We start from the raw sequence: 15,982 nt of genomic DNA, 5'->3' as shown, positions 1-15,982 counted from the left end.
TCTCCCACTGAGGCCTGGGATCCACAGGAAGGCAGGCAGGCAACAGGCTCAGAAACAGCCCCTGCTCCCATTGTTTGGGGGACCCACATGAAGACCAAGCTATTCATCTGCTCCATATGTGCAAGGGGCCTAGGTCTCGCCTGGGCTCATTCTAAGTAACCAAAACAATCTAACAGAAAAATTATTTTTAAAGTATACATTGTCTAGTATTAGTTATCTGAAAAATCATCAACTGAGTATGTTTAGAATTTAATTTTTTCAATAAACTGAACATTTTCTAGTTAAAATAATTTTGAGAGTTTCGTACATGAGTAGTGTATTTGTACCATTTCTATCCCCCCAACTATTCTTTTTTCCATAGTACTCTTAAATTCATGTTTGCTTTAATTACTGTTACTTATATAAGTACACATAAATATAACAAATATATAATTTTGTTAACAATTATATATGTAGAATATTATAGTTAATGATAGATGATAGATAGATAGATAGATAGATAGATAGATAGATAGATAGATAGACAAATAGGGAATTATTGACCACGTGGGATTGGATTACAGGTTGCTTATCTATTTATATCATTTTCTCCTTCTCTTTCTTCCAAACTTTCCATATAACTCCATGAGTGGGAATTCAAATTCATGACCTCCTTTTTTTCATTACTTGTTGAAACATACATACATTCATACATACATACATACATACATACATACATATATACATTAAAATGCATTCTTTCACTTTGAATTTGCTAACTAGTAGGTCCACATAAGGAGTTTTAATAAATTCTTAGTCCTGAAGATAGCATAAGCTTTGGATAAATGACAAAAATATCAATCTCAAATTAATCACCAAATTTTATCCATACTCGCTACATTTCATAATGGTAAAAGGCACTTTCCAGATAATTGATATAAAATAAAACATCAATGGTCTTACCCAACTTTGGATCTAGCATACTGCAATATGTACTTCCAGGCAAGATGGGTTTGGTGATGCAATATTGGCAAGATTATTGAGTCACTAACTATTTTATAATTGGATTTGACATCTGCTCCTCCCAGAAGAGACTTTCACATTTATTATTGCAATCCTGGTCAAAAGCCCATAGCTATGATAACAAAAACAAAAACAAAAAACAAAAAAACAAAAAAAAAAAAAAAACACTTACTACAAGAAATTTGGGAAGAAATGGCATTGATTTCATCTTACAGTTTACAGTCCATCATCAAGAAAACTCAGAACAGGAACCCAAGTCAGGAACCTAGAGTTAGGAAGTAAAGCAGAAACCACAGAGAAATGCTACTTATTGGCTTCTTCCTCATGGCTATTTTGTCTTGATTCCTTATACAAGCCAGGACAACCAGCTCAATGGTGGCACTTCCCATTGTGGGCTATAATACATTAATCAATAAAACACCTGGTGAGTCTTCCTGAATCTCTATCCAAGGCAACTCCCCAACCTATGAGATCTCATCTGGTTCCCACATCTAGTTCCTCAATCAATCTGGCATCCACTGCCTGTGTCACAAATAACCTCAAGACTTCTAGAAAGGCATGCCTTACTTTTTCCTAAGAGAAATATCCTGTAACACAACATTCAACCTATCCACATAGGCGTATATGCCTTCACACTGTGGGAAATATATCCCATGCAGAGATCAAGTATATGTTCACATGAGTTCATTACCCCAAGTTATTTCTAACCTATAGGTCCAGCTTGCCCATGTATCTGCTCTTCTACCCCAATCTGCTCTGTCTATATCAGACTTAGAACTAATAGAAGAAGTTCATATACCAAGACTTCATCACAGAATACCAACAATATGAAAACTTAGGCCACCATCTTCCCTTCAAAAGTACCAGTACTATAGAAATGTTTGCCAGGGAAGATAATTTAGATAGATACCATAAGACAGAAGTTTACAAAGCAATCATAAATGTCTAGATCCTGTATATAATATGAAAGTTGTTTTAAAATAAAACAAATAAAATAAGAGGAACACCCAGAAAATGTAGAACACCAAAGAAAAAAGAAAAACTTAACTTTCAAATTGTATGCATTAAAGAGGAAGAATAATCCCAAGTTTAAAGCAAATAACAGATCTTCGACAAGATCATAGAAAAGTCTCCAAATGAACTAAAGACACATCAAAACCAATACAAGAAGCACACAGAACACTTAATCAACAGTAGCAGAAAAGAAAATCCCCATAGTATATGTTAGTTAGGGCATAAAGTATACAAAACAAAGAAATTGCATTGAAAATTTCAAGAGAAAGAAATCAAATAATAAATAAAGGAAAATCCATCAAAATTACTGCTGATTTGTAAATGAAAATTTTGCAAGTAAGAAAAGTATGAAGCAATGCATTTCCAAGTCCTTAAAGACTATGATGGCCAACCTAGAATAATATACCCAGAAAAACTATGTCATAACTAAAGAAGAAAGGAAAATGTTCTACATTATAAACAACCAACAAACCAAACCTAATGAAAACATGGGAAACAATATTACAAGCTAAAGATACAAATGAGCACAGCCAGGATAGTGTGGAAAGATAATGATTAAAATACAAAAGTACAGTTGATAACACAATAACAAATAATCAACAACAGGATGCCTACAAAAAAATCAACACACACATTTCAATAATTACTTTAAACACACATGACCTCAGTTCACTAAACAAAAGACACAGGCCAACTATGTGGATCAAGAAACAAGATCCTTCTATCTCAAATATCTAAGAAATATATCTTAACTTGAGAAGTCTTCCATCATGGTTTCTGTGAACATATTCTAAGATGTAAAACTTTTCTGAGTGCTTCTTTGACTTCCGTGTTTCTCAGGCTGTAGATAATGGGGTTTAACATGGGAGTAATGACCCCATACAACATAGAGATGAGTCTATCTCTGCCAGGAGAGTGTTGACTGGAGGTTGGGCGAATATAGGTAAATATAGTTGTGCCATAGAACAAGAAGACTACAAGAAGATGGGAAGCACATGTAGAGAAAGCTTTGCGCTTCCCTTCCACTGACCGGATCTTTAGGATGGTCGACACAATGTATATGTAGGAGATCAAAGTGATCAGAAAAGCACCAACCCCAAAGATACCACCTACCACTAAAACAAGCATTTCTGCCACATAGGTGGATGAGCATGACAGGGCCACCACAGGTGGAATATCACAGTAGTATTGGTAAACTCTATTAGACTTGCAGAAAGACAGGCTAAAGGTGGACATTGTGTGGACAAAGGAGTTCAGAAACCCGGCTGCCCAAGTCCCAGACAACAACTGCACACAGCGAACCTTGGTCATGATGAGGGAGTAACGCAGAGGGAAGCATATGGCCACATAACGGTCATAAGCCATCACAGCCAGCAAGAAAACTTCAGTCCCAGCTAGGGCCACCAGGAAATAGAGCTGCAAAGCACACCCAACAAAGGAAATGCTGTGATCCTCAGTCAAGAGATTCTTGAGCATCTTGGGGACAGTAGTTGATGGGCAGAATATGTCCAGCAAGGACAGATTTGCCAGCAGGTAATACATGGGCGTTTGAAGCTTTCTCTCAGTCACAATGGCCAACAGGATGACTCCGTTTCCCAGTAAAGTGATATGATAGATGATGAGAAAGGCCACAAAGAGTGAATAGCGCACTTCAGGGAGGTCAGAGAGCCCTATGAGGATGAACTGAGTCACTGTGGTAAGATTGTAGATGTCCATCTCCTCTATCCATAGGATGCTTCTAATGGAAATGGGAGCACAGAATGCAGATTAGAATGATAAAGTAGGTATCTTGCTTCTGAGAAACTGGGAATATAGCAGAATGTGGTTAAAGGTGGTGTGTGTTACCTCTATCTTAATTATTATCGCATTACAGTGGATCATGAACGTTTTATGTGTTTTGGGTTCATTTTCAAGTACATTATTATTTTTGTGTCTATGTTGCTAAGAGATATTGGTCTGTTATTTCCTTTGTCGAATCTTCTTGTAATTTGAGTGACCTCGTGCATGAATTGGGCAATATTCCTCCTGTTTCTATTTTGTAGAATAATTTCAGGGATTTTGACATTAACTCTTCTTTAAATGTCTGGTAGAATTCAGTGCTAAAACCTTCTGGTCCTCTGCATTTTCATTGTTTGTATTCTCGGGGGACTTTTCATGAATGCTTCTAATTTACTAGGGGTTATAAATCTATTTAAATTGTATACCTAATCTTGCTTTCACTTTAGTAGGTGGTACCTATAAAGAAAATTATTCCTTTCTTTTAGATTTTCCAATTTAATGTATTACAGGTTGGTAGAATATGTCTTACGATTCTCTGAATTGCCTTCGTGTCTATTACATGGATTTACCTTTTAGGCATTCTAAAATTTCTTTTTATTTATACTATTTCTGAATATACAAAATCCCCATTCCATCTCTGGAGGAAATTCACAGAGTAACTAAACAGATCTTACAAATGCATGACTTTATTAATCATAGAGAATCCTTAAGTGTTTTTTTTAACTTTATAATCCATTAAAAACTGATCTATCTTTCACATTACCTTAAACATTTGCTTCATTCTGTTATGCCTTAATTTTAATGTGTATGACACTAGACATTTCTTCAATATAAATTAAGGTAGTATTACACAATTGATTACTTCATATATTCTACTATGTAATCATATTATATATATATATATATATTAATGGTAAATAAGATTTTAATACTAAAAACTATCAAAATTATAGGAAATCATATCAACAAGTGAGTCTGAGTATATGAATGACCTATGACTTCTTCAACATATATTTTACTTGGAAAAAATAAATATAGAAATGCTCCTATAACTTTAACACCATATCTTTTAAGATATGAACAATAGCATTTTCATTAACATATGTATAATAATGATGTTAATTAAATTGTTCAGAAGAAGTTAATCCAATTTGTAGAAGTTAATATTTGGTTTGGTGGTTTTGTAAACAAATTTTTATACTATCACATATTAGACAATTTGTAGTACAAACTACTTAGAAAATAAATGAAAATTTACATTCTATAATCTGACTCCTACTTATTTCCTGGTGAAAAAATGAATTATTTCTTAAGTAAGTAAAAATGCAAAGAAATATAATATAAATAATATTTATCCTCAAAATGTACAATTTTTAAATCCTTCCCCATATAATAAATCTCTACATTTAAGAGGCTAAGGCCAGAAAATTGTAAATTTGAGGCCATCCTGAACTACAAAGCAAAGCCCTATTTCAAAATAAAACAGAGCACTGCAATGTGCTCCTCTTCATTCCTCAAGCAACAACAGATTTGAACATAACTGTGGAGTAAATAACTTCTATTGCTAGTCTCTTCATGAAATATAACAAAGAAAATTATTACAATCATCACAAATATATGTATGTCATTATAAAGTTAATAAAGGATGTTCCTGAATGAATAACAATGACTGAAACAAAAAATAAATCATATCAACTATTAGGGTCTCTAATTTTCACAACCCTATGGAGCTTTTAACTTTTATCCAATTTACTAACCTTTCAAATAAAAAAAATGTGCAAATAAAATAAGGCACTTTTATGGCAATTGTAACATCTTCAAGCAACAAATGTTTACTTGTACAATAACTCACCGTTTCCTCACACCAATTTGGCTCTTTAAAACAAGAATTATAAGAAATATATTTTAGAACATTTTGATTAAATAAACCTATCCTAATCTTCAGATTACATAATCAATATATACACAACAAAACCTAATAACACATTTTTTTAGTTTTGTACATTATTGTTTGATTGTATTCTATGAAACTAGTGATTCTTGATACACAGAATATGGTATTTGGTCACATGTAAAGACTGCATATATTTATCAATCTTTTCATTCTAGTATTAACATAACTTATTAACAACTTGTGATACAATTAAAAGTAAATTTTTTATCAATAATGTACTTCTCAGAAACAAGCTCTAGAATCTGATGGAAAGATCAATAGTTTCCTAACTAGAAATTTAGGAAAGCTTTATTAAATTCAATCTCTCCAAGTGAATTTTATGATTACTTGATGTACCTAAAAATTATAAACATACATATGGAAATTAATAAAAGAACAATATGCAAAGCATTACATTTCTATTAAAAAATTGCCTTTCAATTCAGACTTTCTTACCATTTCTGACTTATAACTTTGCATATGGCAAATTCTAAAAATTCTATACAGAAAAATATTCTCTTTTTAGAATTTCAAGTTTCTGTCACCTAGGGAAATATAACATATACAATTTAGCAAAAATAGGACACATGTAGCTTAAATTATAGCACTTATAAAACTTTTTATTAGCATAGATATCAATAGCAATAAAATATTGCATTTAAATTATACTTAAAATAGATTATGTTACCAATAGTTTCAGAAAGACAAAGTAGATGATCCAGCAACAAATTACATCAGTAGGCAAAAATCAAATTAACACTTGTTCTAAGGACTCACACTAGGGGTTAGTCCATAATTTATATATTTCCATTCTCTCCTTAGGGAAGCAGTATAATTAGAACTCTAGAGAGAATAACTACATTACTACCAAGGTAGTAATAGGGACACAAAACTAATTAATTTGTTTTAATATAATTAATATAATTCTATGTTACATGAGTGTCATTTTTATTCCTTGTAATAGCACATGGACATGTCCCACCTGGAATGAATCTGTCCAATAGTAATTATATGATATTTATTTATTTTGTGGTTTTCAAGAGTGTCTTCTGTAAATAACAATGACTTTCCCTGATGTGAAAGTTTGAACTTACCTTACAGACTATGGTAAAATAGAATGTTTTGTAGTAATCATATGACCAAAGTAAGGAATTGGTGACAGGAAACTACTATTTTTTAATTATAAAAATTCTTCATTAAACATATCATCACATATTTTGTTAATAATCTCTTTTTATTATAGAGTAAAACATTACTATATTTATTCATTAGTATACAAGATATCTTATGAAAACTATGTACCATCAACATGAGAGAACTGTTGTGAACATAGATACAAACTCTTTAATATGCAACTTTTTGTGATTTTTTTGATATTTTATTTATTTACATTTCAGATGCCATTCCCCCTTACTCATTCTCCCCACCCATTAATCCCCTATCCCATCCCTCCTCCACCTTTTTTGCCTTTATACAGTTTAAATTACATGCAAGTATTAAGGTCAGTTCTAGATTGAGGAACAAGCAATACAATAAATACAAATAGTCCAGGAACAAGGAGGACAATAAACCCAGACAATAAAGAACATGTACAACAATAAACAGTGTTCCATGATCACTCCTGTGATCACTATTTCTAAGGGCTTATCAGGATGATCAAAATATCTGAACATACTTCCATGTCCTAGTCCAAAGTTATTTTCATGCCTGAAGCCTGCTTTTTTGTTCTAGCCTAAGATTTAGGTTCCTGCCTGAAATTTCTTCTTTGTTATAGTCTAAGATTTAGATTTCTGCCTGAAATTACTTCTTTGTTCCAGCCTAATGTCAGATATCTGCCTGCAGTCCATTTCCTTGCCCTTGGCCTATGTCAGATTCCTTCCAAGCAGCCCATTTCCTTCTCCATGGCCAATGCCATATTCCTGCCAGACAGCCCCAAGAGCTCTCCAAATCTACCCCTTTTTATTGCATAAAAAAGCTGAGCCTGTCTTAGGTCATTCACACAAGAAAGCCTTCCTTACCTGTCGTGGATGTACATTATCATAAGCAAGGCATTTCTGTCTTAGGTTGGTAAGGTTCTGTGCAGAATCTTACCCATCCTTGGCTTGCCAGTCTGTTAAATTAATAACTCAGTCTGTGGGTCCATTTTCAGGTTTAAGCCATATACTTTGGCTGCCAGCCTGTTGATGTAGTTAGAGACAAGCTTTAACATGATGGGCAGAAATAAAAGTATTCCCAGGACAAGAAGAGCTAGCCTGATCAAGCTATATATGCCATTCCAGAGGTCTGACTAAAATGGAAATACTGACCTCAGGCCATGGCTAATGTTATTGGCATTATCTGCAGCATCAAAGCTCTAGAGAGCAGCATTTTTAAATTTATAATCTCACTATGCAAAATTGACACACCCAGAGAGGTGTTAGGATTATGCAAAATACCCTACAGGTGTCTTTAAACTTTTTTCAAATTATAATGACAATCATTGTAAATTTTAGAAGTAACACTACTCCAATGATATTTGTCATGGCACTTGAGATGGCTCCTAACTCTTGAACCCTGAACCTCCTTCAGATAATTTGAATATAATATAGAACATCACCTGTTGTTTTGGATACCTATATAAATCCATTTGTATACTCAATACATTAGTAATATTTTTTTGCTAGATAGTTAACAAAAATAGTCATCTTAACTCCTTGTGTCAATGTTATTAAAGGAGAAGCGATGCTAGCAATTAATGAAATTAAAGCTGTTATGCCAGCAATAATCAAGCCTGCTACTTTCTTGCTTCTGCTTAAAGTATAACACACTTCTTCTAGCACTTTTAAGCTTTTTTCAGAGAATCAAGGTTTTCAAATACTGAGGGCAGTAAGACAAAAGCTGGTCAATGGACACCCCGTAACAGACATGCCAGGTTTCAACACACAGTCAATGCAACTTTTAATTAATACTGTAGAAGAGACAAAAACAATTTTAGCTTGACAATTAAAAGAGCCTTAAAACATGTAACACTTGTTTGGAATCCAGATCCTGTCCCAACTTTGTCTCTTGCTATCATAACATCATAGTGAACTACAACTAACTTCCAAATATCTCTCTGAAAATGTCCAGATCCAGCCTTCCAAGTGTAGACTGTTATGTCCAATATTGGATTGATTTCTATACCAGTACATGATTGATTCCTAATAGCTGATCACCTTTAAGAAAAATACAGGAGACAACATAATTTTTCTTTTTGATTCTATGTCCCACAAGGTCTAAAAACTTGAGGCAAGGCAGCTTGTCCCATCTGGGATACAGTCAAGCAAAGGTGGGTCAGGAACATATGTCCAATACAGCTCCCCAGTCACCCTGGTCAGAGCACTCAGTAAGCTCACAGGTCCGCATCATTCTTTGTCTCAGCAACAGTAGTCTCACCAATCTTTTGAAAGTTCCATGGGCCTCTTCCACAATACCTTGTCCTTGAAGATTATATGAAGTCCCCATAATAAATTATTGACAAAAAATCTCAACCGCTAAACTACAATTTCCAGCTCCATTATTTTTATTGGATATTTTATTTATTTACCTTTCAAAGTTATCCCCCTTCCCATTCCCCCCAAAACCCCTTATCCCATTGGCTTCTCCTCCTACTTCTATGAGGGTATGCCCCCACCCATCCACCCATTTCTGCTTCCTTGCTCTCGAATTCCCTAACACTAGGGCATTCACCCTTTCAGGGACCAAGGCCCTCCTCTTCCACTGATGCCTGACAAGGCCATCCTCAACTACCTATACACATGGAACCGTGAGTCCCTTCCTTTGACTTCCCAGGCTGGGGTTTTAGACACTGGGAGCTCTGGTTGAGTGTTTTGATATTCCTTCTAAGAAGGACCAAAGTACACAAACTTTGGTCATCCTTCTTCTTGAGCTTCATGTGGTCTATGCATTGTATCTTAGGTATTGTGAGCTTTGGGGCTAATATGCACTTATCAGTGAGTGCATACTATATATGTTCTTTTGTGATTTGGGTTACCTCACTCAGGATGATTTTTCCAGTTCCATCCATTTGCCTAAGAATTTCATGAACTCATTGTTTTTAGTAGCTGAGTAGCTGTTGAAGGACATCTGGGTTTTTTTCCAGCTTCCGGCTATTATAAATAAGGCTGCCATGAACATAGTGGAGCATGTATCCCTGTTCTATGTTGGAGCATCTTCTGGGTATATGCCCAGGAGTGGTATAGCTGGGTCCTCAGGTAATACTAAGTTCAAATTTCTGAGGAACTGATGGACTGATTTCCATAGTGGTTGTACCAGCTTACAATCCCACCAACAATGTAAGAGTGTTCCTCTTTCTCCACATCCTTGCTACCATCTACTATCACCTGAGTTTTTTTATCTTAGCCATTCTGACTGGTGTCAGGTGGTATCTCAGAATTGTTTTGATTTGCATTTCCCTAATGACTAAGGATGTAGAACACTTTTTAGGTGCTTCTCAGCCATTCGAGTTTTCTCAGTTAAGAATTCTTTATTTAGGTCTGTAACCCATATTTAATAGGGTTATTTGATTATCTAGAGTCTAATTTCTTCAGTTCTTTGTATACCTTGGATATTAGCCCTCTATCAGATGTAGAATTGTTAAAGATCTTTTCCCAATCTGTTGGTTGCCACTTTGTCCTCTTGTTGATGTCCTTTGCTTTACAAAAGCTTTGCAGTTTTATAAGGTCCCATTTGTCAATTCTTGATCTTAGTGTATAAGCCATTGGCATTCTGTTAGAAAACTTTTACCTTTTGCCCATGTGTTCGAGGATTTTCCCCATTTTCTCTTCTATTAGTTTCAGTGTATCTGGTTTTATGTGACGGTCCTTTATCCACTTGGACTTGAGCTTTGTACAGGAGATAAATATAGATTAATTTGCATTTTTCTACATGCTGATCTCCAGTTGAAATGGTACCATTTGCTGAAGATGCTGTCCTTTTTCCACTGGATGGCTTTAGCTCCGTTGTCAAAGATCAAGTAACCATAGGTATGGGAGTTCATTTCTGGGTCTTCTATTCTATTCCACTGATCTTCCTGCCTGTCTCTGTACCAATATCATGCAGGTTTTTTTTTTTTATCACTATTGCTCTGTAGTATAGCTTGAGGTCAGGGATGGTGATTACCCCAGAAGTTGTTGAGAATAGTTACCACTATCCTGGGTTTTTTGTTGTTCCAAATGATGTTGAGAATTGCTCTTTCTATCTCTCTGAAGAACTGAGTGAGAATTTTGATGGTGATTGCATTAAATCTGTAGATTGCTTTTGGCAAGATAGCCATTTTTACCTTATTAATGCTTCCAATCCATGAGCATGGGAGATCTTTCCATCTTCTGAGATCTTTTTTGATTTCTTCTTCAGGGACTTGAAGTTCTTGTCTTACAGATCTTTTACTTGCTTGGTTAGATTCACACAATGGTATTTTATATTATTTGTGACTATTGTGAAGGGTCTCATTTCCCTAATTTCTTTCACAGCCTGTTTATCCTTCCAGTAGAGGAAAGCTACTGATTTGTTCGAGTTGATTTTATATCCAGCCACTTTGCTAAAGTTGTTTATCAGGTTTAGGAGTTCTCTGGTGGAAGTTTTAGGGTCAATTAAGTATACTATCATATCATCTGCAAATAGTGAAATTTTGACTTCTTCCTTTTCTATTTGTATCCCTTTGACCACCTTTTGTTGCCTAATGGCTAGGACTTTTAGTACTATATTGAATAGTTAGGGAGAGAGTGCGCAGCCTTGTCTAGTCCCTGATTTTAATGGGATTGCTTCAAGTTTCTCTCCATTTAGTTTGATGTTGGATACTGCTTTGCTGTATATTGTTTTTACTATGTTTAGGTATGGGCCTTGGATTCCTGATCTTTCTAAGACTTTTAGCATGAAGGGGTGTTGAATTTTGTGAATATTGAACCATCCCTGAATTCCTGGGATAAAGCCTACTTGATCATGATGAATAATTTTTTTCATGTGTTCTTGGATTCGGTTTTTGAGAATTGTATTGAGTATTTTTGCATCAATATTCATACAGGACATTGGTCTGAAGTTCTCTTTCTTTGTTGGGTCTTTGTGTGGTTTAGGTATGAAAGTAACTGTGGCTTCATAGAATGAATTGGGTAGTGTTCCTTCTGTTTCTATTTTGTGGAACAGTTTATAGAGAATTGGTATTAGGTCTTCTTTGAAGGTCTGATAGTACTCTGCATTAAAACTGTCTGGTCCCAGACAGTTTTTGGTGGAGAGACTTTTAATGATTGCTTCTATTTCTTTATGGGTTTTGGGACCATTTAGATGGGTTATCTGGGCCTGATTTAACTTTGGTAATTGGTATTTGTCTAGAAATTTGTCCATTTCATCCAGATTTTCCACTTTTGTTGAGTATAGGATTTTGTAGTAGGATCTGATGATTTTTTTAGTTTCCTCAGTTTCTGTTGTTATGTTCTGATCTTATTAATGTGGATATTGTCTCTCTACCCTCTGATTAGTCTGGCTAAGGGTTTATCTGTCTTGCTGATTTTCTCAAAGAAACAACTCCTGGTTTTATTGATTCTTTGTATAGTTCTTTTTGTTTCTACTTTGTTGATTTCAGCCCTGAGTTTGATTATTTCCTGCCGTCTACTCCTCTTGTGGGTATTTGCTTCTTTTTGTTCTAGAGATTTCAGGTATTTTGTCAAGCTGCTAGTGTATGCTCGCTCCAGCTTCTTTTTGTAGGTGCTTGGAGCTATGAGTTTTCCTCTAAGCACTGTTTTGGTATGATGTGTCTTCATTTTTATTAAATTCCAAAATGTCTTTAATTTCTTTATTTCTTCCCTGACCACATTAGCATTGAGTAGAGTGTTGTTCAGATTCCATGTGAATATGGGCTTTCCATTGTTTTTGCCATTATTGAAGACCAGACTTAGTCCATGGTGATCTGATAGGATGCATGGGACTGTTTTCAATTTTCTTCTATCTGTTGAGGCCTGTTTTGTGATCAATTATATGGTCTTTTTTGGAGAATGTTCCATGAGGTGCTGAGAAAAAGATATATTCTTTTGTTTTAGGATGAAATGTTCTATAGATATCTGTTAAATCCATTTGGTTCATAACTTTTGTTAGTTTCAATGTATCTTTGTTTAGTTTTGGTTTTCATGATCTGACCCTTGCTGAGAGTGGGGTGTTGAAGTCTCCCACTATTATTGTGTGAGGTGCAATGTGTGCTTTGAGCTTTAATAAGGTTTCTTTTATGAAAGTCTATGTTCTTGCATTTGGTACATAGATGTTCAGAATTGAGAATTCATGATGGTTGACTTTTCCTTTGACAAGTATGAAATGTCCTTCCTTATCCTTTTTGATAGCTTTAAGTTGAAAGTCAATTTTATTTGATATTAGAATGGCTACTCCAGTTTGTTTCTTAGGACCATTTGCTTGAAAAATTATTTTCTAGCCTATTACTCTAAGGTAGTGTTTGTCTTTGACAGTGAGGTGGGTTTTCTGTATGCAACAAAATGCTGGGTCCTGTTTGCTTATGTAGTCTGTTAGCCTGTGTCTTTTTATTGGAAAAGTGAGTCTATTATTATTAAGAGATATTAAGGAAAGGAGATTATTGCGTCTTGTTATTTTTGTTATTAGCTGTGGCATTGTTTGTGTGGCTATTTTCTTTTGGATTTGTTGTAAGATTACTTTCTTGCTCTTTCTAGGGTATAATTTCCCTCCTCGTATTGGAGTTTTCCCTCTATTATCCTTTGTAAGTGCTGGGTTTGTGGAAAGATATTGTATAAATTTGGTTTTGTCATGCAATATCTTGGTTTCTCCATCTATGGTAATTGAAGGTTTTGCTGGATATAGTAGCCTGGGCTGGCATTTGTGTTCTCTTAGGATCTTATATGACATCTGTCCAGGATCTTCTCACTTTTATAGTATCTAGTGAGAAGTCTGGTGTAATTCTAATAGGTCTGCCTCTATATGTTAATTAATCTTTTTCCCTTACTACTTTTAATATTCTTTGTTTTGTGCATTTGGTGTTTTGATTATTATGTGACAGCAGGAATTTCTTTTCTGGTCTAGTCTATTTAGTGTTCTATAGGCTTCTTGTATGTTTATGGGCATCTCGTTCTTTAGATTAGGAAAGTTTTCTTCTATAATTTTGTTGAAGATATTTATTGGCCCTTTAAATTGGGAATCTTCACTCTCATCTATACCTATTATCCTTAGGTTTGGTCTTCTCATTGTGACCTGGATTTCCTGGATGTTTTGGGTTAGAAACTTTTTGCACTTTGTGTTTTCTTTGACAGTTGTATCAATATTTTCTATGGTATCTTCTGCACCTGAGATTCTCTCTTCTGTCTCTTGTATTCTGTTGGTGATACTTGCATCTATGACTCCTGATTTATTTCCTAGGCTTTCTATCTCCAGGGTAGTCTCCCTTTGTGATTTCTTTATTGTTTCTACTTTCATTTTTATGTCCTAGATGATTGTGCTCAATTTCTTCACCTGTTTGATTGTATTCTCTTGTAATTCTTTAAGGGATTTTTGTGTTTCCTCTTAAGAGCTTCTACCTGTTTGAATGTGTTCTTAATTTTTTGAGAGTGTTATTTATGTCCTTCTTAAAGTCCTGTATCATCATTATTAGAAGTGATTTTAATTTTTAATCTTTCTTTCCTGGTGAGATGAGGACTTCAGGACTTTCTATTGTGGGAGATCTAGGTTCTGATGATGCCAAGTACCCTGGGTTGCTGATGCTTATGTTCTTTCACTTGCCTTTTGCCATCTGGATCTCCTTAGAGCTACTTGCGCTGTCTCTGACTGGAGCCTGTCCTTCCTATTATCTTGGTTGTGTCAGAACTGTTCGGGGTGAATGTTGCTTCTGGGGTTAGAGCTGAAGCCCAAGATCTGCTCATTGCTTGGTTGCAGACCTGGAGAAACCAGTGCCCCTGGCCAGAGTGAATTTCTGGGTCCCAGTGGGTCCAAGTTATTCCCTGTTTGGGGCAGGTGTTGCTGTCTCCTTACCTAAGATACTGCTAGGTTTAGAGCTCCTAGGAGGCCCAACTCCTCTGGGTTTTGGATTTTGGGTTTTAGTCTCTGGATGCAGAGCTAAAGCCCAAGATATGCTCAGTGCTTGGGTGCAGACCGGAAGCAAATATGCAACTTTTTAACTGTATTCATTTTATTATTTTTTAAATTTAATTTGCTTACTTGTTCACTTTATATTTGGATCACTTAAGTCCTCCTAGTCACCCCTCCCACAATCCTTCCCTCATCCCCCTCTCCTTCTCTTTCAAGCAGGTGGAGACACACCTGGGTATTCCCCCTACCCTGTCCCTTCAAGTCTTTGCAAGACTAGGTGCTTACTCTCCCACTGACATCAAACAAGACAGCCTGGCTAGTAAAACATATTCAAAGTATAGGCAACAACTTTTGAGATAGCCCATGTTCTAGATGTTCAGGACCCACATGAAGGTCAAGTTGCACATCTGCTACATATGAGCAGAGAGGCCTAGATCCAACACTTGTATGTTCTTTGCTTGATGGCTCATACACTGAGACCTCCAAGTGTCCAGGTTAGCTGACTCTGTTGATCTTCCTGTAGAGTTTCTAAACCCTTCAGGACCTGAAATTCTTCTTCTTATTCTTCCATAAGAGTCCCCAAGCTCCATCCACTATGCAGCTGTGGTTGTGTCTGTATCTGTCTGAATCAGATGCTGGCTGGAGTCTCTCAAAGGACAGAATACTCATGTCTGCAAGCATAGCAGAGTATCATTAGTAGTGTTACAGATTTGCATTTGCCCATGGGATGATATCAAGTTGGGTCGGTTAATGGTTGGTCATTTCCTCAGTCTCTGCTCCATCCTTCATGCCTGCATTACTTGTAGACAGAATAAAATATAGGCTGAAAGTTTTGTGAGTGTGTTAGTGTCTTTATCGTTCCACTTGGTTTTCTGTCTGGATGCAGGAGGTGACCTTATCAGATTCCATATCACCAGTGTAGTGAGTCATAGTTAAGGTCACCCCCATTGATTCTTGGGCACCTCTCTTATGCCAGGTCTTTGTCTTATCCTGGAGATGGCCTCCACCTCTTTACCCCTGTCAACTGCAGATTTTCATTCATTTTCATGGTCATCTAGTTATATATACTGTCCTATCCAACACCAGATCCTGAATACCCTATTCCCCTCCACATCCCACTTCCCTCACTCTACCTGCCCTTTATGATTATTTATTCCCCCCCCCCTTGTAAGTGAGATTCAAGCTTCCTGACTTAGAAATTCC

The 15,982-nt window shown here is 35.7% G+C and overlaps 1 protein-coding gene across 2 annotated transcripts; it reads right to left on the bottom strand.

The window, feature by feature from the left end:
- Positions 1-237: 237 nt before the first annotated feature.
- Positions 238-6,493, bottom strand: LOC117697453 (olfactory receptor 5V1-like). 2 transcript variants are annotated; one of them, XM_076937289.1, is made up of 3 exons: positions 6,417-6,493; positions 5,648-5,670; positions 238-3,754 (listed from the first exon to the last, which is right to left on the bottom strand). In XM_076937289.1, the coding sequence occupies exon 3, from the start codon at positions 3,730-3,732 to the stop codon at positions 2,785-2,787; it is 948 nt and encodes a 315-aa protein (XP_076793404.1). In that variant the 5' UTR covers positions 3,733-3,754; positions 5,648-5,670; positions 6,417-6,493; the 3' UTR covers positions 238-2,784. The 2 variants fall into 2 exon arrangements, with proteins under 2 accessions (XP_076793404.1, XP_076793396.1); XM_076937281.1 differs by lacking the exon at positions 5,648-5,670 and having other exon boundaries at positions 6,417-6,491.
- Between the last annotated feature and the right edge of the window lie 9,489 nt (positions 6,494-15,982).

Source organism: Arvicanthis niloticus, chromosome 1 (assembly GCF_011762505.2).
Source record: "Arvicanthis niloticus isolate mArvNil1 chromosome 1, mArvNil1.pat.X, whole genome shotgun sequence".
NCBI classification, from domain to species: Eukaryota; Metazoa; Chordata; class Mammalia; order Rodentia; family Muridae; genus Arvicanthis; species Arvicanthis niloticus.
Note: the sequence above shows the minus strand (reverse complement) of the source record. Positions and strands in the feature narration are given on the sequence as shown.

Coding starts and splice junctions, on each gene's coding strand:
- LOC117697453 (XM_076937289.1), bottom strand. CDS start 3,732: ATGGACATCTACAATCTTACCACAGTGACTCAGTTCATCCTCATAGGG.